At 40.9% G+C, this 26,504-nt stretch overlaps 1 protein-coding gene across 5 annotated transcripts; it reads left to right on the top strand.

Moving 5' to 3' along the window:
- Window positions 1-167: 167 nt before the first annotated feature.
- GTF2H2 (general transcription factor IIH subunit 2) lies at window positions 168-24,330 on the top strand. Of its 5 annotated transcripts, none has more exons than XR_012639528.1 (16): window positions 168-827; window positions 1,432-1,523; window positions 1,604-1,681; window positions 3,129-3,165; window positions 4,825-4,911; window positions 7,261-7,311; window positions 7,886-7,940; window positions 8,884-8,989; window positions 10,978-11,068; window positions 11,220-11,307; window positions 11,981-12,088; window positions 13,394-13,457; window positions 15,903-16,006; window positions 22,762-22,864; window positions 23,227-23,331; window positions 23,831-23,965. XR_012639528.1 is itself a non-coding variant. In XM_074952767.1 (16 exons), the coding sequence occupies exons 2-16, from the start codon at window positions 1,468-1,470 to the stop codon at window positions 23,948-23,950; spliced, it is 1,188 nt and encodes a 395-aa protein (XP_074808868.1). In that variant the 5' UTR covers window positions 174-771; window positions 1,432-1,467; the 3' UTR covers window positions 23,951-24,320. The 5 variants fall into 5 exon arrangements, 4 of the variants coding, with proteins under 4 accessions (XP_074808868.1, XP_074808866.1, XP_074808867.1 ...); XM_074952767.1 differs by lacking the exon at window positions 23,227-23,331 and adding an exon at window positions 23,123-23,162 and having other exon boundaries at window positions 174-771; window positions 23,831-24,320; XM_074952765.1 differs by lacking the exon at window positions 23,227-23,331 and adding an exon at window positions 23,123-23,162 and having other exon boundaries at window positions 175-827; window positions 23,831-24,315.
- The last annotated feature ends 2,174 nt before the right edge of the window (window positions 24,331-26,504 follow it).

Genomic DNA, 26,504 nt, shown 5'->3' with positions numbered 1-26,504 from the left:
TCATCAAGTCTGCCATGGTGGTGGTGACAAATAATTTGAAACGTTTCCCTCTTCTTCACAGCAGCTCTGACTTGTCTGGGTTTAGTTTCAACTCAGGTGCTGAGTTATTTCCGGGGTCGGGGATAACCACTTAACTCCTCCTCTCTTCACAGACAGATTTTGAATTTAATGGGTGAAAGAGCAAAGGTTCAGAAGCCACGAGAGCGGCCAGCTCTGGCTGGTGAGAGTTTCCCCTCGCAGGAACCAAGGAAGTGCGAGGCTGGACGCGCCTTAAGGTCCATTTCATCCCGAGTCCCGTCTCTGACTGACGGCGGCCGCGCAGTGGAGGCTGCAGCGCCTAGCACAATACCCCTGCCAGAGCCAGTGGCAAGCGTCCAGCCCCGTGGGGTCTGGGGCCAGGTTCAGAGCCGCCTCCTCCCGAGCCGGGCCCGGGGAGGTACGAGGGCGGACGCTCCATGGGCCGCAGCGCAGCCAGGAGCGTGCTGGAGTCCCGTGTAACGCGGGCAGCGCCTGGGGGCGGCCGGTGTCGTGCCCCGACCCACGGCAGCCTCGCACACGAGCGCGCGGGGCCAGGCGGGAGGAAGAAGCGTTGGTCCACAGCGCCCCGTGCCTGCCGGGGGTGGGGGACGATGGCACGTGTTACCCCTGTGTAGCTCCCCCGGGGGCCGGGCACCACTCCCCGCCCCGTTCCAGGCCGGCCCTTCCTGAAGCCGGAACGTTCCTCCTGCGGCCAGGCGCGCCGGTCGGACGAGTTGCAACAGCACCGAGCGGGTGAGGTTGGGAGTTCCGCGAGTTCGCCGCGGGGAACTCGAGCCCGATTCCGGCAGGTCAGCGCTGTGCGCTGGGATCCGCGCGTCGCCCCGGCCGGCTGGCCGGCCTGGGAGAGCGGGGCGCACGGGCGGCAGGAGCAGGTCGGGGTGGAGGGGAAAGTAGAGCCGTATACAGGCCCCCGGGCCAGCAGCCTCAGCGCCGCCTCTCCCGGGGGCCCCGGGTAACGGCTCCTCGCCGACTGGCCCCGCCTCAAGCCCTCGGGACTCCTTTTAGCTCTCTAGGAAAGTTAATTTGCTTTAAAAAACAGCCCTGCCCTGCCCTGCCCTCTGTGGGGCGTGGGAATGAGCATCACTGGCTTAAAACCTAACCGGTCACAATAAACGTGAGGAACGCGTTCCCTGGCGCGGCGTCATTTAGCCCGTCTACACTCGCCCCCCGCTCAGGAGCGCGCCCATGCGCAGGGCAGAGCTCTTCCTGCGTGTTAGTATTATTGGAGGGACCTAGTTTTGACAAAAGTAATTCAGCATCTTAAGTCACATTTTTATTGTCAGCCCAGAGACTGGTACGTTGCATAAGTTCCCGATGTGCTGTCGCACGTAATCAGACAGAATTTATCAAAATGTCTTTGCTTATAAGGATGTAATCATTTGTCCTTAACAGTATCGTAAGCAAGCAGATTTGGACAGACAGACAGACATGGATGACGAGCCTGAAAAAACTAAACGCTGGGAAGGGGGTTATGAAAGAACATGGTAAGCTTTGTTTTATTAATTATTTTATTTTAAGAGAGAAAATTTAATCTAATTTGTATGTAATAAATTGTTCATTGTAGGGAGGTTCTCAAAGAAGATGAATCTGGGTCACTGAAAGCAACTATAGAGGACATTCTTTTTAAGGCGAAGAGAAAAAGGTAAGTCGTCAGTTCTGAAGTACAGGCAACGCATTAGGAAAAACTCATCTCTGATGTAACTATGTTGAAGTTAAAGGAATTACACTGAGAAAAAATTGTCCCCATCAGGTAGATTAAACATACTGCAATATTTATAAGTAAACATACTTTCTCCTTTTCCCCCTTTTTTCCTCATTCTGTGTCTTAAATTCAGCCTCCCATTCCATAATTCCATCTATACTTAATTGTGCCAGAAAGAGTAACTTGAGATTTCTCTGCAGCAGAGGTGTACAAACTTTTTGGCCTGAGGGCCACATCAGGGTTGCGAAACTTTTATGGGGGGCCAGGTAGGGAAGGCCGTGCCTCCCCAAACAGCCTGGACCCTGCCCCCTATCTGCCCCCTCCCACTTCCCGCCCCCTAACTGCCCCCCTCAAAACCCCCGACCCATCCAACCTGTCCCTGTTCCTTGTCCCCTGACCACCCCTGCCTGGGACCCCACCCCCTATCCACACCCGTGCCCCTAACCGACCCCTGACTGCTCCTCCACCCCATCCAACTGCCCCCTGTCCCCTGACTGCCCCCCATGACTCCATGCCCCTTATCCAACCCCTCCCCGCCCCCTTACCACGCCGCTCAGAGCGGCAGGAGCTTGCAGCCACGCTGCTGTCCTGCCTGGCAGGAGCAGCGGGCCAGAGCGCTGGTGTCGCAGTGCACTGAGGCTGCAGGAGAGGAGGGACAGCAGGGGAGGAGCTGGGGGTGAGTCTGCCCGGCTGGGAGCTCAGGGGCCAGGCAGGATGGTCCTGGGGGCCGGGCCGTAGTTTGCCCACCTCTGCTCTACAGCCTGTTTAAGGGCATTGATACTGGGTGGTTCATACCTCTGCTCCCAAAGAAGTTGGGTCCTAAACTTATATATGTGGAGTGCAGTGTGCTGCAACTAGACTACTGAATGCAAATAGCAGAATCCATCTTTGTATATCCTCTAACAAAATATTGATATACAGATTATTTTAATCTGTTCATTATTGGACTGGCTGGATATTTACCTAGTGCTGTGTTACTTGCACCAAATTATAAATTGATGTTGTTTAAAATTCTGTGTCTAAAAACATTCTAGGCAAAGGCTAGTTTTAATTCACAGATTGATGTTAAGGCATAAAACACCAAACTTTCAAATATATTATGTTTTTGTAAATAGTTCAGAGTGGCAAAGAAGTTCAAAACAAATAACTCCATTAAAATTTGATAAGACTCACTGCACTATCTTTTTTACTGAGCCTCTGCCCTCCACAGTTTTTCACAGCCCTAGTTGTATGGTTATTTAGAACCTAATCTTTCATCCTTTTTAAATGCATTGATGTTAAGGGTAATTTAGCATGTAATGTAACTGTAGGATTGGCCTTAGTTATTGATGCTGTTTTAGAATCCCATGTTATAGTCTTAGCTCAAATTCTTCTGTATTTTTACCAGAATCTTTGAACACCATGGGCAAGTTAGACTTGGAATGGTATGTTTATATAATCCCCTTGACTGTTATATCTAGTTTTGTTGTGTCTGAGATTATTTGTACTGAAGTGGTTTTCCCTCTTCAGAAAACATAGTGGCATCAAATCTAAGAAATATTTTTACTGACTTGATGTGCATGAGTTTGAGGTTTCTTTCTGTCCCAACAGACAATTTTTTTTTGACTTTCGTGAATTGGTGTGTAGTATGCTAAATGTTGAAAGTGTCTGATATTCAAGAGACCTGGGTTCTATTTCCCTTGGTAGGACCTGCTTTGTGATACAGTTGAATCGCACAGCCTCTTGGAGTCTCAGTTTCCCAGTGTGTAAAATGGGCATAATGGTACTAGCTTAATTCAAAACAGTTGTGAGAACTGATTGATTTGTAAAACACTGACTTCCTCAGTTGAAGTGACGATATAAATACAAAATATTATTATTCCATAATCCTTTTGAGAGAGGATGAGAACAGTGATCATTTATCAGGAGAAGATCTCTGCTCACATTATAAAAGGAGGATGGAGAGGAACTTAACCTCTTTAATCAGCAGCAACCAAAGAATCCTTAAAGGCCATTATGCTGTTCCGCACTCTAAATATTAAAAAGAAAAAAGAAAAGGAGTACTTGTGGCACCTTAGAGACTAACCAGTTTATTTGAGCATGAGCTTTCGTGAGCTACAGCTCACTTCATCGGATGCATAGCATATCGTGGAAACTGCAGAAGACATTATATACACACAGAGACCATGAAACAAAACTTCCTCCCACCCCACTGTCCTGCTGCTAACAGCTTATCTAAAGTGATCATCAAGTGATCATCAAGGAAGGCCATTTCCAGCACAAATCAAGGTTTTCTCACTCTTCCCCCCCCCCCCCCCCCACACACAGACACACATACAAACTCACTCTCCTGCTGGTAATAGCCCATCCCTCTTTGAAACCTCTCTTTATAATGCGCATGATAATCAAGGTGGGGCATTTCCAGCACTAATCCAGGTTTTCTCACCCCCCCCCCCACACACACCCCCCCTCCAAAAACCACACACACAAACTGTGAGAAAACCTGGATTAGTGCTGGAAATGCCCCACCTTGATTATCATGCGCATTATAAAGAGAGGTTTCAAAGAGGGATGGGCTATTACCAGCAGGAGAGTGAGTTTGTATGTGTGTCTGTGGGGGGGGGGGGGGAAGAGTGAGAAAACCTTGATTTGTGCTGGAAATGGCCTTCCTTGATGATCACTTGATGATCACTTTAGATAAGCTGTTAGCAGCAGGACAGTGGGGTGGGAGGAAGTTTTGTTTCATGGTCTCTGTGTGTATGTAATGTCTTCTGCAGTTTCCACGATATGCTATGCATCCGATGAAGTGAGCTGTAGCTCACGAAAGCTCATGCTCAAATAAACTGGTTAGTCTCTAAGGTGCCACAAGTACTCCTTTTCTTTTTTCTTTTTACGAATACAGACTAACACGGCTGTTACTCTGCAACTCTAAATATTGCCGATGTGACAGAGAAGGCTGTACATATTTTCTATTTAATGTACTTGAAATAAACAGTAATTTTAAATTACTGTCTTATAAATTTGTTTCACGTAAGTTCTAAAAGTTTATCTTAGTTTCAAACCAAGAATTTGTGGAATTAATATCCTTTATGATTATGATTCAGATGCGTCACCTTTATGTGGTGGTAGATGGATCAAGGACTATGGAGGACCAAGATTTAAAACCTAACAGGCTTACTTGTACCTTAAAGGTATTTATTTTATCAAAAGTATGTTAACCTACCTTTGTTGTGATGTCTGCAGATCACATCCATCTGGGCTCGAACAGGATTGCAACTACCTTTGACTAATGCTTATGTTAATGCTCCCATCTGCCTCTTCCCTCTTTGTCTGTTGTTTGTCTTGCATATTTTGCAAACTGTAGATCAGTGATTCCCCGACTTTGTAGTAAGGCGACTCACCAACAACGTTTGTTTGGTTGGTTGTTGTTGCAACCCACCATTACATATTTGCACCCTCTGTTCTGGCACTGCAACCCTAATCCTGGCCTAGTGCGAGGACTAGGAGAGGAAGGGCATGTTTGGAGAGTGAATCCACCCTGCACTGATCCCGCAGTGGCAGCTCCTATCCAGGGTGTGTCCCCCTCCAGATGTTGTGACCTGATGCACAGGAGCGCAGCACCTCTCTCTCAAATTTGGCCTTGCTGCCCCTCCATGGTGACCAAATTTGAGTGGGTGGCACTGCAATACCATATACCAGGTTGCAACACCTGGAATAGGGAGCTGGGTTCAGCCCCACGGGAGAGGAGCTGCCACGGTGGAATGAGTATGGGGTGAGCTTGCTCTCCAACCCCCAACTTTCACCAGGCTGGGAGAAGTGTATGCTTGGCTAGGCTGTGCAGTGATGGGTTAGTCTGGCCCTGGTTGTGGTGATCCGTCTAGAATATTCCTGTAATCCACTGGTGGGTAGGGACCACTGATTTGGGAAACACTGTTGCAAACTCTGTGAGGTAAGGCTGTCTTTGTGTTTGTTTTGTACAGTAACTAGTACAATGGGACTGTTTGGCATCATTAGACACAACAGAAGTAAGAGTAATAATAATAATGTTAGGAGGGCTTTGGAGAAGTTTAAACAACAGAAAGTGCCATACAAAGAATGTGGGAATTAGCAGATTGGGGGGTATCGCCCATAGCATGCAGTGGAAAGAGAACAAATACACTTTACACTTCTTAAAAATAAATTTTAATATTTTGTACTGAAAATATGTTTCATAGGTCCTGATTGAGTCTGTGATAGTGACTTATTCCAATTTAGATAGGTATGACTAACTACAGAGGACTGAACTTGATGGAGATAAGATGTTGCCCTGATAATACTAAGCATTAAAATTATGTTTTAAAATGTGTATCATTCTGATTTCCTATACAAATAGAACATTTTATTATGTGCCGTATTTATGGCAACAATTTTAGCTAACATAGGAAAAACTTTCGTATTTTGCTGAGTCAAATACTCTGTTTTCCTCTTCCCTGTAATACAGTGGTGGACCCCCTGCAGCCCATCAGGGTAATCTGATTGCGGGCCACAGGACATTTTGCTGACCTTGACTGTCCGCAGGCACAGCCCCCCGCAGCTGCCAGTGGCCGCAGTTCTCTGTTCCTGGCCAATGGGAGCTGCGGGAAGCGGCAGCCAGCATGTCCCTGCAGCCCGCTGCTTCCTGCAGCTCCCGTTGTCTGGAAATGGTGAACTGCAGCCACTGGCAGCTGTGGGGGGCCGTGCCTGCGAACAGTCAACATCAGCTAAATGTCCTGTGGCATGCAATCAGATTACCCTGATGGGCCGCATGTGGGCTGCAGGTTGCCCACCACTGCTGTAATATCTTCCATGTGTTCAGAGGTATCGATAATGTGGAGTCCTTGGTGTGAATTAGGGGAACACACTTTGTTTAAACTTCAGAGCTTTTTTTAAAAAAATTAAGTAATTATCAATATTTCTTTTGTGTGAATGGGGAAGACCCTCTGTTCAAAATAACGCTAATCTTCCATGTGTTAACCAAAATACTGCTTAGTTTTGGTTAGTGAATTTGAGTCATATGGAAGGTGGAATAAGTTTGGCTGAATATGACTTAGTCCCGGATCTATTCCTGCAAACAGTTATATGTGTTTAACTTTACGGACGTGAATAATGCCAGTGACTTAATTGGTATACACACATGCTTAAAGTTGTACAACTGTTTGCAGCATTGGGACCTTAATTTTTGCTAACTAGATTATTGGTCACAGAAAATAACTCAATAATCATTACCACTGATCTGTATTACAGATTAAAATTTCAGCTGTTGTCTTAATTCTAACTAATGCTGTTAGATCTATTTTAAATTTGCTGCAGAAATAACACTAGTATAGTTACCATGTACTTAATGTAAACTGAGATTTTTTTCTAAAGTTTCTGAAGGGTACTGTGCACCCAAGGAGTGTAGAGGTGGAGGATTAGGGTGTTTAAAAGTTCTAAATGGTTTTATAAGTACTGTACTATCATTTTAACAGATATGAAATGACTGATGCATTGAATTATCTAATACTCAGAACTTTTTTTTATAGTTATTGGAATATTTTGTTGAAGAATACTTTGACCAGAACCCTATTAGTCAGGTAGGTATGTACACTTGTGTTGGAAACGAGATTCATTGTTACTGATTAAGAAGTTGTCTAAAAGCTAAGTTGGAAGAACTATTTTGAAGTTTTCATTTAATTTTAATAATTTTCCAGCAGATTATTTTAAATTAGTAGTAGTCTTTTCCTTTTTCTCTCCTGATCTTGTGTAAATTTTTTTTCCTAGTAAATGGTGAGGATGAGAAATCAATTGAATACTGATTTACAGTTTTTCTGAAGTACAAATGCTAACACAATTAGGATTTGGAATTGCATTCTTAAAGACAGGAAGAAGATGTAAAGAGACATTTTAGTCTTTAAGGGCTTGAGGTACCAATAGAGTGAAGAATTAAGAATATATTTTCATCTTAATACAAAGGGAGTTTTGCTAGTAATTTCCTGTATCTCAAGGTGAGAGCTGGTTTCAAATTACTGTGCTTGGAAAGAAAGCCTGCAGAGAAAGATGTAGGTATTGTAAGCACTGATCCAAAAAGATCTATATAACAATACACAGGGTATACGAAGAATGTAGATCAAATTGTTTATAACTCACTAATAGAACTATTTCTTGCAGATTGGTATAATTGTAACTAAGAGTAAAAGAGCTGAAAAGCTGACAGAACTTTCAGGTAGGAAAGAAGTATCCTTTTGTATTAGAGAATCATTGTCATCATAACTGTTGCACTCTACAGCCCTGATCTTGCAACTTACTCCATACAGGCAGACCCTAATAAAGTTAGTAGAGCACCAGAAGGATGTAGGGGTACACGTTAGTGGATCTAATTGCAGGATTGTAGTCTGTTTGTTTTGAGATAAGTTTCTGATTGGTCAGGGAGTCTACTTATGCTTAGAAATATAAATATATGTATGTTTAAGAGCAGAAATCAAATTTCAGTATTGATTTTTCTCTTGATAACTTTGTGCATGTAATTTGTATTGACTGCCAACACATGAATTTCTCTATTGCCTCCCTTTCCGCTCTCTCTTTTTTTCCTCTCACCAACTTCCTCTTTTATATACATTTTCATGACTTGGTGCGAGAGCCGTCTTCTAGGAGCACTTCCTGTTTGGAACAGTCTTCCTGTATTTCTCCCTCATCAATATTTCAAATATCCTATGAAAAACATACCTTTTTTCCGATACTGGCTATTTTCTTTCTCTCCTTGTTATCTGTTTTAACTTTGCAATTGTAGTTAATGGAGGCCTTATGATCTAGCGGATTAGAGGTGAGGCTGAGAAACAGGAACTCTTGATTTCTAATTTAAGTTCTATCACTAACCAACTGTGTGGCTTCAGGCAAGTCATTTAACCTCTCCTTGTCTACTTAGCCAATCTACTACCTTGTTTAGGTGCTTTTGAGAGTGATTTAATGTTTGTACAGTGCTTTGAGGATGTAAAGGACAATGTAAGTACTAAATAGTATTGTTACTAAAACAATTTGTGATACAGTTCACACAAGGATATTTTCGGTTTATGTATATCATACTATATCTGTATAAATTTTAAAAAAAACGTAGTTGTACTTTTTTCTGTTATCTTACCATTTCAGGTGAGTTTTGTTTTTACTTATAGGAAACCCAAGAAAGCATACAACTGCTCTGAAGAAAGCTGTAGATCTGACCTGCCATGGAGAACCATCTCTGTATAACTCTTTAAATTTGGCCATGCAGACTTTAAAGTTAGTATATGCAGGTTATTATAGGTTTTATTCTTTTTGGAACAACAGAAACTGATAAAACGCTGATTGTAAGCTCTTTGTGGCAGGGACCATATTTGTGTTGGGAGTAATGCCTTGCATACTGCTGCACTGATCCTTCTGAGATACTTTAAGGTGTTATTGCAATACAAATAACTAACTTCTGCTTTGTACACTGCACAATCAACATAATTGTCATTTAAAAATAAAAAAATAAAGCATTTAATATTCCCAGACAAAAACCTGTTTCTGCTGCTGTTCAGATGGGAGTATGTAATTGTTAGGAAAAATTGGAAGCATTATTTAATATTAGTAAGAAGTGGGGAACTTTGGTTTTCTGTCTCTATAAAAGCACAAAGTATTTATCAAAACATATAAACAAAACATAACTGTTAGATATCTATAACATAAATATCAAATGTCACCTTGTCTTTTGGTTCACTCTTCAGTTTCAACACCTTGGAGAAACAATTACTGCCAAAATTAACACTTTGAGTATTTGTGTATAGGATTTCATTCTCTTCTTCGAAGAGGTAGGCAAGATCACAGCTGTTACATGTAAAGAGCTGAAAAGTGCAGATTTTGAACTTTTAACTGCATATTCATTAAAGCAAAGAACATATTAAAATTTGTTTTCTGCATAGTAAGTGGTTCAGCTCTTCAGATATGAACAGACTTTCCATGGTGCACTCCAAAGCTGTAAAGTCAAATGGAAAAGTGGTGTAAGTAATGGTCTGTAGGAATGGTTTTAATGAAATTGACTATGAGGCTAGGACAAATGGAACCTGGGTTACTGTAGCAAAAGGAGAAATTGATGAATTATTTTTTTAATTATGATAGTGTGCAAAGGCCCCACTCAGGATCCAAGCCCCATTGTGCTGGGTATTGTACAAACACAGCTGAAGACAACATAGCCCCTGTCCTAGAAAGATTAAAATCTAATAACAGATGAAAGTTTGGAAATGGGGATATAGCAGACAGGTAAATGAACAGGATGATGAAATACCATCAATTTTGTTAGTTTCTATTTTTATTTTTAACTATTTCTTTTTAATTTGGCTGTAGAGGTAGGGTCTGGGGGAATGGCAGGAGTGGGGCTAGTTAAAGGTATGAGAAAAGGAAGGAGGGGGAAGAGGAACAGTCACGGCTTACCACTTGTGCCAAGGTCATCTGGCTGGGTTTTGTATGTATCACATGAAAAGTGAGTAGCTTTTTAGATTTTTGCTGGGAGGGAGCTTGCATGGTAAATAAGTGGCATGAGAGAAAGAATGGATGTTTGAGGGAGAGTCTGACTGGTGAGCAAGAAAGGCCAGGAACAATGACAGAGTAAAGGTGGTGGTGGATATTGCAGTAGGTTACTAGGACAGCTAGTTAATGTGGTTCTAAATTAAGAGCCTGAAGAGGAAAGACAAGCTTGTTGTCTGAGTTGATGGCGATTTCTTTTTCCTATAGGGAATTGAAAATGAAATAAAATAGATTATCTTAAAGCATTTGCTGTATTCTGATATGTGAAAGTGAGAGAGAGATAGAAAGACACAATAAACTTTGAGAACCCTGCTCTCTGTGAAAGATGTCATAGATTTGCATCTCTGAATTGACCACAGAATAAAGTTTAAAAAAAGTGCTTGGAGATTTGTTGTGGTGGTTTCAGGCTGAATTTAATTTATCCCTGGAGGACTGTGGTGGGATAACTTCAAGAACTATAACAAGCCATCAACTGAAAGGGACATTTCAGTAGGTTAGATTTTGGAAAAGTATGACCTTATTGTGGGAGCAGTTCTGTGAGGGATTTACATTATCCTTTGGTGTTTGTGGGCATTAGCCATGTGTTTTTCTGAATTTTGTACAACTGAGTACTAGGAAATGTTACTCTTGGGGACACACGGCATCAAACTTCAACGTACGTGTATGTAATTGTTATATTCTTAGTTTATAGCTAATTTAAATATACATCTTTTTACCTTCTATAGGCACATGCCAGGACATACAAGCAGGGAGGTTTTGATTATCTTCAGTAGCCTGACAACGTGTGATCCATCTAATATCTATGATCTAATTAAGGTATAAAAGTGAAGAATTAGTACCACTTAAAAAAAAAAATGTTGTTGAAGCATCATTTTTTGTCATTACTTTTTAATTGAAAATGTACGCACCTTTTACAGTTTTCAGTTCTGCTGATGCATTTGGGTGTTTTTTGTTTTTGTATGTGAAGTGTTTAAAGGCAGTTAAGATCAGAGTATCTGTCATCGGCCTATCTGCTGAAGTTCGAGTTTGTACTGTACTTGCCCGAGAAACGGGTGGTAAGTATATAGACTGATTCTGAACATATGTCAGTAATAGTCATTTAAGTCTGAAAGTAAAGTAACTGTTCTGACAATTTTTTTAAAATAAATTTTGATGTTTAAAGAGGATGTATTTTTTTGACCATACTGTTGTGTTAGGAGAATATTTCATAATTGCTCCCGCCGTTTAAAGAAGTTATACAAATTCAGTAGATTTGATACGTAACTATAGCTGCTGATTTGGAAGAGAGATGATTAAAGAAATAAGGATACCTGAAAAAGTCCGTAGGTAAACTGTATCATATTAAAGTTAATAAACATGTATTACCATTAGTGACTACAATGGTTAGTTGGAAAAAAATTGCATTGTATAAGTTAGTGTGGAGAGGGAAAGGTAGGCTCTCGCTATCTAACTTTTTAGAGGTACACAGTCATGCTTGTATATTTAAAAAAAATATGTAGTAACTATAGGTAACATCCCATATATTTTGCACTATTAGCACTATACATTTTTACATAAACTGTTTTCAAGTTTTACCTAAACTTGATATTCCAGGTTTTTTCTTGTTCATGGTTCTGATCTCAGTAAAACGATCCATACATTATTTGAACAGGTATTATGATTGTGGTGTTTTCCTATTCTTAATACATGACTCTCCGCCGACTCATTTATTTTCTTTCTCCATGATAGGAACATACCATGTAATTTTAGATGAAAGCCACTATAAGGAGCTGCTGATGCATCATATTAGCCCTCCACCTGCCAGTTCAAGTTCTGAATGCTCCCTTATTCGAATGGGTAGGATCGTATTTTATTAAATTTTAAGTGCAAGATTTACGAATCTTTGGTGTAACATCCTCTTTTGTGTCTTCTGTATTAAAATAATATGAACAAAGAAGCTGTTTGAAATCTGAAAAACATATCGATACATAATTGTTTTCATTTTAAGTTTTCAGTTTTAGCAAACTGAATTTTAATATATTTAACAATATACCTACAAACCATTTAGCTATTTAAATTAAAAACTGAAAATTAAAACAAAAAAGAGACAAAACTCCTCCATTTTAAGTGGGTAGTAGCAAATATTACACAATATTTCTTTGTGCGGTAGTGGAAAAATGTGATATGTAAAATATTAAGATGATAAACCTGAAAAGTGTGCCTCTCCATTTGTATTTCTGTTTGCCATCTTATCATGATGACTGCCTTCTGTACCTTGGCCAAAACCCACGAGCCTTTTAAATGCATGCCAGTATTGCTATGTGATTAACAAACTGGTTATATATATTAAGAGAAATCTTTCTTCCTTTCTAACAACTGGAATCAGCTCCTTTTGCTTCCTTTCTAACAACTGGAATCAGCTCCTTTGCTTCCTCCTGATGGAAAAAAAAAGAGTGTGAGCCTGAAGCTAAACCAAAGTAGCAGCACAATGTTCTGCTGCTGTGCCACTGTGCAGGCTTGTTCCCCATTTTAAAACAACTTTCTTTTCATTTGTCAAAGTGAATAAATACATAAAAAGTAGACACTTGTGTGTAATCCTTATGATTAAATGATTTAACTTTTTGTTTTTTCAGTCTAATCAGGGGAAGAGAAATAAGAAAAACTATCTCCTTGGTTGAGATGAGCTATAAAAATAATAACCAGAGGAGGACTCAAAGCTACCTAGGACTTCCAGAAAATATTGTATTAACCATCACACTGCACTCAGAGGGATCGTGTCTCTGAAGTCTGAACATTAAATTATTTCCCTTAATTTCTGACTTGAACCATAGTTCCCTTTAATACATTGTTCTTTCTCCTTCTGTACTATCTCACCTAATTTTCTCTGTAATTGCCAAAAAATTGGGGTTTGTCAGTTTCACTCTAAGTGGGGGAAAAAAATTGTTTTTGTAAGGAGATGCAATACAAGATTTGGAGGTAGAAGTAGGAAGAGAACAATCATGATGGATTTAATATCTAGGAAAAGGTGCATTGATTTCTGTAATAACATGAAATATTCTAAACAGTAACCCCTAACTTTTTAACTTCTCCACTCAAATAGGAAATTGTTTGTTGTATGTTACCAATTCATATAGTGATGTAATATTTTTCTTGGCTCCTAAGGGTTTCCTCAGCATACCATTGCATCTCTCTCTGATCAGGATGCTAAACCATCATTTAGCATGGCGTAAGTAAAATATGGTTACTTTTAGGCATTATTAGAATTCTGTGGTATCTAGATAAACTTAGAAAATGCTGTATTTGCACTGAAAGGTACAAAACATCATGAAAATGGGTAGGCAGCAGGTGTGCTGTGACCACTGCTTATGACATTGTTCATGAGAGACAAGGTGGGTGAGGTAATATCTTTTATTGGACCAACTTCTTTTGGTGTGAGAGACAAGCTTTTGTGCTTATACAGAGGTCCTCTTCAGGCCACTACATACAACTGTTCATAATAGTCTCATTTTATCTTGTACTGCTAACATCTGTTTGTATGCAGCTGTTGTCTCTTATCTTATACTTTTACATTTTAAGATCTTTAGGTAGCGATCATCTTTTGGTTGGTTGTATAGTGCCTAACACAATGGAACCCTGATCCCTGACTGATGCCCTTAGGAGCCACTGCAATACATATACACTTTTTACTGTACTATAGCAAATAATATAAATCAGCATCCTTAAACATGGTGTTGATAAAGAAAGAATACCTGGAACTGAGTCTCCCATTCATTTCATTGCTAATGTATAGTGAAATTGAAAGCTTGATGAGCAAGAGAGTGCCCTTCTTTGTGAGAAAAGACAATAGAGGATTTTTTTAAGTTTCAGAAGGAAAAAAATGGTTACTCACCTTCTCATAACTGTTGTTCTTCGAGATGTGTTGCTCATATCCATTCCAATTAGGGGGTGTGCGCACTGCGTGCACAGTCGTTGGAAAGTCACCCCCCCCCCGCCGCCCCCCCCCCCCCCCCCCAGCAGCGCCTGTCAGGTAAGCTGTGGAGCCGCCTGGAGTGGCGCCTCCATGGCGCTCAATATATGACCCTTCTGACCTCAGTTCCTTCTTGCCAGTTACTCTGACAGAGGGGAAGGCGGCTGGGTTTGGAATGGATGTGAACAACACCTCTCGAAGAAAACAGTTACAATAAGGTAACTGTTTTTCTTCGAGTGATTGCTCATATTGATTCCAATTAGGTGACTGTCAAGCCTTACCTAGGTGGTGGGGTCAGAGTTATGGAATCACAGACTGGAGTGCTGCCCTGCTGAAGGCTGCATCGTCTCTCATGCTGGGTAATGGCACAGTGAGCCATTTCCACTACAGCCGCCGGAGCGCTCCACACCAATGAACTTGGTGCCGGGTCTTGCTCCGCTGGGGTGGGGTGTGGTCTCAGCACCTCCTCCATAAGGAGCTGCTTTAGGCGGCAGTCCCTTGCCTCTTTTTGTTCTGGGGCGAAACCCTTTACAAACCCTGCACATGTCCGCTTGGTGTGCTTCCCCCAGACACTTTAAGCAAGCGTCATGGGGGTTGCCTGCTGGGATTGGCTTATTGCAGGGTTTGAACCCTTGGGACTTAGGCATGCCCTGAGTCCCCAAGGGGAGAATGCAGTTGGGGTGGAGGGGAAATCCCCACTCCCAACAGCTATTGATTATAACTACAGTAAACTAAACTAAACTAGAAATAACTCTAAAACTACACTACACAGAAAGGCTAGGGAAAACGAGGAGAGCTTGCTAAGCAAGTCACCACAGTTCCAACAACTGTCACTGGCGGTAAAAAGGAACTGAGGAGGTGCTGGGTTGGGGGGTCATATATTGAGTGCCATGGAGGCGCTCCTCCAGGAGGCTCCACAGCCAAACCGGGTGCTGCTAGGGGAAAAACTTTCCAATGACTGTGCACGTGGCATGCGCACATCCTAATTGGAATCGATATGAGCAATCACTCGAAGAAGAACAGTGTATACTCCATGAGAGAATTAAAATGCATATCTTTTGTTTTTAAGTCCAAACGAGAGTTTCTCTGTGTGTGGAAAAATTATGACTATAATATAGTGGATGCCTTTTATAAAGTCACTTTCTAGAGGTAAAGGAAATTTCAGTTGTGGGGGGAAAATTAATCTTCTGTTATGGAGGGAAAGCAAGGTTCTGGCTTCTGAGCCAAAAGCAGGTGGCTAAATCAAGCATAAATTTCCTCTCTTGGAAAAAGATTTCCTTAAACCATTAGATCTTGGATCACATTTCAAAAAGCTTATTGAACTCCTTATGACATTTCCCTATTCTTGGGTGTTATTGAGACACAGGGTTAGAAACTCCATTATCGGTGGAAATTGAGCTACTAGGTAACACTTAATAAATTTCTGAATATTTTGCTACTTAAGAAATGGGAAGGTTAATCCCAGGATTTAATTAAAGACCCTGGTAAAGTGTTGGTGTTTTCTTGTAACACTTCATTAAGTGGCCATGTTATTTAAGGAAATGTGTATTTAATAGTGAATTTTCTGGTTGATTTGCAACTTTGCATCACACCAAACTCTATGTGACAAACTCTATGCTTGTTCTCCAATTCTGTCCAACAGTTTCACATTTGTCCAAGAGATTTCAACAATATTGATTTCTTCTCTTCCTACCCCACCCCCAGGCACTTGGAAAACAACAGTGATCCAGGTCTCACGCTGGGTGGATATTTCTGTCCCCAGTGTAGAGCCAAATACTGTGAACTCCCTGTGGAATGCAAAATCTGTGGTGAGTATGAAAAAACAACACAAAGTATATAGACTTGGTGAAAACAAAAGGAGGGGAAAACAGAGAGATTATGTAATGGGAGGGGGTCTACTAGACCAGCAAATCAGGAGAAGGAGGTGAATGAAGCATTTCTAGAACAAATTATAGAAATAACGAAAACATCAGACTTGGTAGGAATGGGGGACTTAAATTACCCAGGCATCTCTTGGAAAAGCAATATGGCAAAACACAAAATGTCCCAAAAATTCTTGTAATGTATTGGGGACAACATTTTGTTTCAGAAGATGGTGGAAGTAACCAGGGGAACACCATTTTAGACTTGCTTCTAACTATCAGGGAGGAATTGATTGCAAATCTGAAGGTTGATGGCAATGTGGGTGAAATGATCATGAAACGATAGATTTTATGATTCTAAGGAAAGGGAGGAGAGCAGCAGAATAAGGACATAGACAAACTCAGAGAACTGGAAGGTAAGGTCCCATGGGAGGAATATCTAAGGGATAAATGAGTTCAGGAGAACTAGCAGCTTCTCTGAGACAATATTAAAAGCATAACAGCAAACTATCCTGATGTGATGGAAAGATAGGAAGGATAATAAGAGGCCACTTTGGCTGCACTTGAAAATCAAAAGGGAATCCTACAAAAAATGCAAACATGGACAAATTACTAAGGAAAGTACAAAAGAATAGCACACACACAAAATCAGAAAGACTAAGGCACAAAATGAATTGTACCTAGCAAGGGACATTAAAAGGCAACAAGAAGAGGTTTTATAAAGACATTAGGAGCAAGAGAAAGACAAAGAAAAAGTGTAAATCCTGTACTTAGCAGGGAAGGAGAGCTAATAATGGACCACATTGAGATGGCTGAGGTGTTTAATGCCTATTTCTTCAGTCTTCACTGAAAAGATAAGTTGTGACCAGATACTTAACACAATTAATATTAACAACAAGGAAGAAGGACTGCAGACCAAAATAGGGAAAGAACTGGTTAAAGAATATTTATATGTATTCATATTGGCATTGCCTGATGAAATGCACCCTAGGGTACCTTAAGGAATTACCTGAAATAATTTTGCAACTATTAGTAATTATCTTTGAGAACTCATGGAGGATGGGGGAGGAATAGAGAAGGGTGAAGATAGTACCTATTTTTTAAAAAGGGGGCCCAGGGAATTATAGACCAGTCAGAGGTGAAAGTAAGCCAGTACGGTGTACCAGTAAGAAAGTGGCCGCAGGTATGGGCTGGTACATAGCTGAAATTAAAGTGCTGCCGTGGCAGTGCTTTAAGGACCATATCGGCAGGGCTGCCGTCGGGGGGGCAAAAGGGGCAGCTGCCCTGGGGCTCGGCTATTTAAAAGGACCCAGGGCTCCTGGCCACCACTACTGCAGCAGTGGCTGGAGCCCCAGGCAGCGCTGCAGGAGGCTGGCCCCCAGCCCTGCCCATAGGTGTGGGAAGTAGGAGTGTGGGAGGTGCCACAGCACCCCCAGGCTTTGTGCCCAGAGTGGCCCCATGCTGGGGTCCCAGCCGTCAGCCTCCCACCCAGGGGCCCCACTGCAGGTCTCGGCCGCCGGCCCCTCATCCAAGGTCCCAGGCGCTGGCCCTGGGGGCTCTGCTGCTACTTGGGGTCCTGGCCATGGGGCTCCGGTCCTGGCTCTGGCCTCCACAGCCGCCCCTAGCTGTGGTCCCAACCTGGGGCAGTGAGGGGCGCGGACAGGGCAGGGGTGAGGGGGTGCAGCTCAGCACCCCTACCCTAAAAATTGTTCCAGTGCCACTGGCCATGCCCTTTCTGCCCGAGGCCCCGTCCCTTCCAGGGGCCCAGAGCCACCCCCACCTTGCTCAGGGACCCAGCAGCCTTGTGTAGCAGTAAGAGATTTAAGCTACTTTCACCCTTGAGACCAGTCAGCCTAACTTTGATACCTGGAAAAATATTGGAACAAATTTTTAAACAATCAATTTTAAAGCACCTAGAGTATAATAGGTTTATCAGTAATAGCCAGTGTGGATTTGCTAATTCATGCCAAACCAATGTAATTTCCTTCTTTGACAAGGGTACTGGCCTAATGAGTGGGGGTGGGAGGGTGGCAGGGCAGCAAAGAAGTAGGCATGATTTATCTTGATTTTTAGTAAGGCTTTTGACACAGTCCCACATGACATTCGCATAAGCAAACTAGGGAAATGTGGCCTAGATGAAATTACTATAAGGTGCATAACTGGTTGAAAGACTATACTCAAATAATAGTTATCAATGGTTTACTGTCAAACTGGGAGGACATATCTAGTGGGGTCTTCCAGGGTTGTGTCCTGGGATCAGTTCTGGTCACTATTTTCATTAACGACTTGGATAATGGAGTGAAGGGTATGCTTATAAAATGTGTGGATGACACTTAAGTACGGGAGGTTGCTTGCACTTCGAAAGACAGGATTAGCATTCAAAACCACCTTGACAAATTGAAGAATTGGCCTGAAATCAACATGATGAAATTCAGTAAAGACAAGTGCAAAGTACTGCACTTAGGAATACAAAATCAAATGCCCAACTATAAAATGGGGAATAACTGGCTAAGCGATAATATTGCTGAAAAGGATCAGGGGTTACTGTGGATCACAAATTGAATATGAGTCAACAATGTGATACAGTTGCAAAAAAAGGCTAATGTAGTTCTGCGGTGAATGAACAAGTGTAAGACATGGGGGGTAATTGTCCTGTCTGGCGCTGATGAGGCCTCAGCTGGAGTCCGGTTCTGAGTGCCACACTTTTTAAGAAAGATATTAACAAATTGCAGAGGCTCTGGTGGAGAGTAACAAAAATGATAACTGGTTAGAAAACCTGACCTATGAGTATTCCGCGTTTTCAGTTTTTATTTGTTTAAAAAAAAAACCTGGGAATTTTTCAGCGTTTATTTTCCAAACCTTAAAAACGGGATGAAATCAGGTTAAAAAAATTGGGAAAAATTGGATTGGGGGGGGGAATACCCAAAAACTTCTGTAATATACACATTTTACTACAGTATAATTGAAACTTATTTTTAAATGTACAAAGGTATATTTTGTGTCTCTCAGAGCTTGTAGTTTTTCCCAGAAATCCTGGTTTGCGTATGCTTGTATAATTTTCTTCAAAGTATCTTCACTCATATTGAGCCTCTTGCAGTCATGGAATTAGTCCAACTTTGAAAATATGCACTCTGCATCAGTAGATCCAGGGGATGCACTCATAACTTGCTGTGCCACTTTGCTGAAGTTGGGAAGTGTGTTTTGATGTTGTTCTAAAAAGCCAGAACATCCAGTTACGTATCGTCAGGGTTAGGCAAGCTCATGGAATTAGTAAATGCCCCTTTCAGATTTGAAATTTTATCTTTAGTGGCCAGTGATTGAAATACTCTGGCATAACTGTCATATTCTGCTGCAAAATTCACCTTGAGGAAGGGGTGCAATACCGGATGACATTCCAAAAAGAATCTTTGGCACCAAACACTTTGGGGGTTCAGATTATAGGCCACAGTCGTCTCCTATTTCTGGCTGTGTTGTGTTGAAGGTTTTGAGTGCTTGTTTGATTTTTCTTGTTCCAGGGTGGGAAGGATTTCCAGAAATAGATGGTTTTCTTGCCATATGTTTCTCCTGCAGCTTTTGTGCTCAGTTCAGCTGTGATTTTGGTTCTCAGGATTGGGTCAATATCTTTATTGGCAAATGTTGGCAGTAGTTGGAGAAAATTCGAGTGTTTTCTGTGTGTCACACAGTGACTAAGTTTTCAACAATGAATATTATCTTGGTGTGCAGAATCTAGCACTTATTTTGGTTATTTGCCAGTCTCTTCAAAGTTTCTACTTTAGAACCAACAAACTCAGGATGATCTAGGAGATGCATTAGCACAGTCCATGTGTTATTTACATAACAAGCAGCGAAATACAAGCTCATCCACCAATGTGGCACAACACAGGGGTAGTTAATCGGCAATTGGCTCTGCACTCAATTCGCACTGTGTTAAACAAAGCCTTCAGTTTGTTTGCAAGCTTGAAAATGGCCCTGAATCCAGTGATATAAAATTTCACATCTTTCATTTCTTCTGTAGCAGTAGCTGCTGACAGCACAGCATTACTCAGATGAGCTGGACTGGTAATACATAGCAGCTCTGGTTTCTGATTGAGTTTAATCTCCTGTGCAAACATAGTCATGTAGGAAGCAGAATCTGTATTAGTTGTGGCCACGTTTTCCCTAGTTGGTACATATCAAACATGTCAGTTATCGTTATGTCAACAAAACAGCTGTCAGCAGAGGGATGAATGTCATATCAGCACAAAACAATGTGGGTTTATTTGCTTTGAAATAAAAAAATGAGAACAAAAAGCCAAGAATTGGATGGTCCAAAGTATCAGGAGACTCATCACAAATCAGACTAGACTCCACATTTCCGTCAGTCTGTTCCATCAGTGTAGGTACTAAAGCATTGTCATTTTCTTTCAGATGCTTACGAGTGAGGTGGTCTGCATTAGGAAGGGTTTTTGCAGCTGGACAGTATTGTTGCACGAAGTCATCAATAGGCCCCTCTGCTATTAACAGCAGTTGTCCGGCAAAAGAAAGAGCACGCACAAATTAATTGACACAATCATGCTGTGCCTTCTCTTTCATTAAAGCCCTGGTAAAAGCTCCTGCGTTTATTGACTGTTTATCCCGAAGCTCACTTTCCTTCTTTAAGCTTCTTGTGTTGCTTGCTTTCAACATGTCTCTTTATTCTGTCAGCATGAGCACTGACCTCTGTGCTGCAATGCATCCTCCTCACTCCCATCTTTACCTTTCTTGAAAATGTCTAAGCACTGATTTGCTTATTGGTATTCTGCATAGGTTTGCGTTTTCATCCCATGTTTACCTTTTTACCTTATCTATCTATAACCCCCAAGGAGCTTACCTAAGTTTCTGGGGCTCTATGTGCTGGTAGTTCAGGGAGAGGCATACCCTTCCCCTGGGAAGGGAGAGCCAAGGGCAGATTTGAGTCTGCTAGGCAACCAAGTGGGAGAGAGGAGAGATACTGTGTAGAACAGGGGCCCCTATTGGTTTGGGGAAGGATTGCAGGCATGCCTGCTCAGAGGAGGAGGCAGTCAAATGATTGACAAGGGAAAGCCTGGGAAGAAGAGCTAGCTTGATCAATAGGGAATGAGATGCCCATTCCTCGGAGCCTTGGAGTGGGGAGAAACCATTTTGGGGGTAGTCTGGAACCAGCCACAGAAAGGGTAAGACTGGCTGTGTGGGGATCCTGAAGAACCCAGACCCATCCATCCAAACCCATAAGGAGATTGGCAGTAACGGAGATAACCAGGTACATAGGGGCCATTACATATCTTTATCTGTGGAGGATTGATTGTTTAAATTCAGTGCCACACTAAATGAACACAAAGAAATGGACAGGTAGTGTTACCTTGTGAGCCAATCGTAGCACGATATTAATGTTTAATTTTCCAACCTCTACCGTGTGTGTACTGTGTTTTACACTGTGGAACTGCTTCAATTTCAGAGCTGCAGGACACAATCGCATAAAGCGTTAGTGTTTAACAAAAATAAGTACCTGAAAAAATACTGAGTGGATTGATAAAGGGGTGCAAATCAGTAAAAACTGAACACCTTCAATAAACCTGGTAATTTATCAGTGAAAATTGTTAAAAACTGAAAACATGGAACACTATGAGGAAAGGTTAAAAAAACTGGGCATTTCTAATCCTAAGAAAAGAAGACTTGGGGGGAGGGAACCTGATAGTCTTCAGATACGTTAAGGGTTCTTATAAAGAGGATGATGATCAATTGTTCTCCATATCCACTGAAAATAGGACAAGAAGTAATGGACTTAAACTGCAGCAAGGGAGATTTAAGTTAGATATTAGGAAGAACTATCCTTCTAGTTAGACAAGTACGGGAATAGGCTTCCAAGGGAGTTTGTAGAGTCCCTGTTGAAGGTTTTTAAGAACAGGTTAAACAAAATAAATGTTAGATATGGTTTTAGGTATATTTGATCGTGCTTCAGTGTAGGGTGTTAGACTAGGTGACCTCTCAAGGTCCTTCCAGCCTTATATTCCTATGATTCTTTACATATAATGGTAAGCAACAACAAACAAATCCTTAAGCTATTGGGATATAGAAAAACTCAATTGTGCCTGTTGCAGAACTTGTCCTTAATTCTATAGTCTTGAGTATCAAATAAGTTTGAGGCTCTCAGGGCTTCAGTGTGTAGAAAGCAATACCATAACACAGACTGTTGTGTCATAGACTGAATGCTGAATTCCTTGTGTGCTTGAAACTTTCATTGAGGACAGTGGGAATTTGGGGTGAATCAGAATTTGATCAGACTCCATTTCTTTTGTATTCCAGTATCTTTTATATTCACTTGATTGGCATACATACATATCCAAAAAGGGATCCCTTTAGCAACCAATATAGTTATATAGTATAGTGGAAATATCACTTGTGCTGGAGGAAAGGTGTAATTTGCCTTCATTGAAGGGCTTGGGCATAGTTATATTTTTATTATAGAATTAAAATAATAATTCACCACCCCTTAAAGAAAGTCATTAGTATACTTTTGTAAACCTCTGCGATCACTAACCTAGATGGAACAGAATGGAATTGTATAACTTCTAATTCTTAAGAGATTTTTAAATTTTATGTGGACTAAGGCAGAAATTCTCCTGTATTCATGAAATCAAATATTTTGCTTTATCTTGACAGATGATTTTTTTTGGTCTTTTTTTTTTTTTATTTTGACATTCAAGGTCTTACATTAGTCTCTGCACCCCATCTGGCTCGGTCTTACCATCACCTGTTTCCTTTGGATGCCTTTCAAGAAGTTACACTGGAAGAATATAAAGGAGAACGGTATGTAAATCATGCCTGCTATAAAGAATCAACTTGGGCCTTATAGATTTCATCTTTTGTTTTGAAAATAAGATAAGTTGGCAGTGATTTCTTTAGTAGTGGTAGAACTAGTGCATGTTAAGTTAAATGGCTGTGATTTGTCCTTTAAATTACAGAAATGGATATCAAATAATTGTATAAGAAATGACTGTGTAAAATGGTGGTGTTTAACAATTTTTTTCTCTGCTTTCAATAAAAATATTGAATTCTGTTTCATAGCTATTGTCAAGGCTGCCAAGGGGAGATTAAAGATCAACATGTAAGTTATTAAAATGTAATGTAATTTGCACACTGCTTCTTAATGTAATTTAATCTTTGTGAAGGTCATCATGATGACAAAAAAACCTGTATGGAGACCATCATGTTGGCTAGATTGAATTCTCAGTCCTGGCTTCTCACTTTTTCGACTGCAAATCAGCACACTTGAGGTAAGGGAGTGTCCAGAGACTCAGGTGTGCTGCTGCTCTTGCTCAAAAAGTTGACAGGGCTAAGAATGAGTCCAGTTCCCACCTCTGGGCATAAGGATGGTGGGAGTCTCTAACGAGTAGAGTAAAATTAGAGAAAAATGAGCTTTGTCAGACACGATGCTTATAGTTGTAGAACTCTTTAATGTAACCTGTGCTTATTTTTTTAAACATATGTTAGCTGTAGTACTCCTAGGATTCCCAAGTTATTACAATGATGGGTTTTTTAAGGGTGAGAATTTGGGCAATTCTTAGTTTAATAAGAAACACAATTTATAGTTTATTCTGATTGAATCTAAGTTATATTTAGCCTGAAAGATACTGTCTTTTCATATTGGAAACTTTAATTTGATGTAAATATGCAACATAGTTTTTTGTTTACAGTACTCTATTGCATTACTGTAATAAACAGGGATATTTGTATTTGAAAATTTAACTTAATTTTTTTCATCTTTTCACTCAGGTTTACATTTGTAAAGTCTGCCAGAATGTATTTTGTATGGAATGTGACTTATTTGTTCATGATTCTCTGCACTGCTGTCCTGGCTGCATTCACAAGGATCCTGCTCCTCTGGGTGTATGATACCAGGTGTTTGTAGAGATTGTCCTACCTGTTTCATTCTTGCACAGAGTCAAATTAGACTATTCAACCACAGACTTCAGTAAGGCAACTCAAAAACAAGAAGAAATACCTAGATGAATGCGGTAACAAACCCACTTTTTAGTTAATGTATACAATTGGAATATTTAAATTCTCATGGTTAATGTTTATAAAAATATCTGCATCATGTGATACATTTCCCTAACTTGTTTTGAAAGCCTTTGACTGACTTGAGTCATGCTAAATAAATGTGTAAATCTGTAAGTGTGTGGAGAAGTGATAAAAATTGATTTGTATGCTAACAGTTTTTTTTAACAAGTTATGAAACAAACATGAACCAATCAAATATATTATACTTAAACATGGTTTTTCTACCCTTGGGATAGAATTTTTTAAATTACAGTAGAAACAAATCTTTTATTATAAGAACTTATCCAAGTACTTTGTGACAGACTAGCAGGATAAACTTTCGAAATCATAAACATAGAAATGCAGGGCTGGAAGGGACCTCAAATAGTCATCTAGTCCATCCTCCCATGTTGAGGCAGGGTTAAGTATACCTAGGCCATCCCTGACACGTTTGTCTAACCTGTTCTTAAAAACCTCTGAGGATGGGTATTCCACAACCTTCCTAGGTAACCTGTGCCAGAGCTTAACTATTCTTATAGTTACAAAGTTTTTCTTAATATCCAACCTAAATCTCCTTTGCTGCAAACTAAGCTGATGACTACTTCTACCTGTGGTAGAATAACTGATCTTTACACATAAGAAACACTCTTCAAATATGTAAAAGGTTATCCGGTCTCTATTCAGTTTAGACTAAATATGCCCAGTTCTTTCAACGTTTTCTCATAAATCATGTTTTCTAAACCTGAACTTTTGTTGTTCTCTAGATTCTCCAATTTGATCACATCTTGTGGTGCCAAAAATTGTGTGTGGTACGTTAGCTGAGGTCTTACAGAGAACTCTCTCTTGTTAACAGATTGCAGAATGACATTTGCCTTTTTTTGCCACAGTGCACACTGCTGACTCATACTCTTGTGAGCCACTATAACCACCCAGTCCTTTCCTTCAGTATTTCTGACTAGCCAGTTATTCCTCATTTAGCAGGTGAGCATTTGATTTTTCATTCCTAAGTGTAGTTATTTGCACCTAACTTTACTGAATTTCTTATTCTCCAATTTATCAAGGTAATTTGGAATTTTTAATACTGTCCTTCAAAGCTTACAACCACTCCCAGTTTGGCATCAGCCACAAATTTTATAAGCATACTCTCTACTCCATCAACCCATTCATTAATGAAAATAGTGAGATGGACCACACTACTCAGGGATCCCACTTAACATATCCTCCCAGGTTGAAATCTAACCATGAAAAGTGAGTAATTTTGAATTAGTCCAATGACAAATCATTTTGATGTTTCAATGTATGTATTATAGCCACTATGGACTGTAAAAGTTTGAGTCTTATAAACAAGTTTTAAAAGAAGTGGGGGAAAGATATGTGATGTGAAAAAAATAATAAGCAGTGCATTTTAATTAAGTGACCCACCCTCATTCTCAGAAATGGGAGCTGCAGGCTTTTTGTCAGGGTGTGAGATGTTACATCTAAACTAAAGGAAATGAAAATGGGGGTTAAAAGTCTTATTCTAAATGATTTCCCAAAGAGCACTCTTAGCAATTCTGTTTTTAGTGCTTTTCATTTGTTAGTATTGCAATGTTACAATATTTTGAAAGAGGATTTGATTATCTTCCTTATATCAGCAACAGAATGATGTAAGTTCCAGTGAATTATAACCTTGGCAAATGTACTGCCTTCCTTTGATTTGCCCAAGAAGTGGGAGCAGAGTTGGTTACTGACAGTTAGTGATATTTCAAACATGTAAGAAAGGAGTGAAAGTAGCGTGTTACAAATAGCTACACCATCCACTCTGAATAACTGCATTGTGGTAGGCCTTTAACAAGATGCAAATGAGGGGGTGTACATGCTACTCTTGTGAGTATTCTGCACTCCTGTGCACATGCAGAATTTGTTTCCCCCTCTGCAGAATATAGATTCTGCTGCAGAGGTGTTGCAATTACCCCTTTCATCCACCCAGGGGCTGCTGTGGAACCAGAAGAGAGGGCACCAAGCCAGCAGAGGGAGGGGGAGAGGCTGCACTCCTCACAGTAGGGTCAGGTGAGGAGGCACTGGCCAGACAGAGCAGGGCACAGGAGGCTGCTATGATTGAGATCAGGGGTCTCCAATCTTTTTGAATCGCATACCCCCAGGGCCAGCTCCGGTGAAGCAAAGAAGGGGAAAAAAAAAAAAGCTGCCACCAGCATGCAGCCGAAGAATCAAAGGTCCAGGAGCGCTGCTGCCGCCATGCCGGAGGCACTCCTCCTGCCACGCACCCCACTTTGGAGACCACTGATCTAGATGGTATGTCTTTCCTGTATACATATGCCATCCAAACAGTAAAAAAAACATTTAAGTTTTAAAAAAAGCAAATTCAGAGTTTGAGTAAATTTTATTTACAAACATGCAAAATAAGTAT

This window comes from Natator depressus, chromosome 5, assembly GCF_965152275.1.
Source record: "Natator depressus isolate rNatDep1 chromosome 5, rNatDep2.hap1, whole genome shotgun sequence".
Taxonomy (NCBI): domain Eukaryota; kingdom Metazoa; phylum Chordata; order Testudines; family Cheloniidae; genus Natator; species Natator depressus.
Note: the sequence above shows the minus strand (reverse complement) of the source record. Positions and strands in the feature narration are given on the sequence as shown.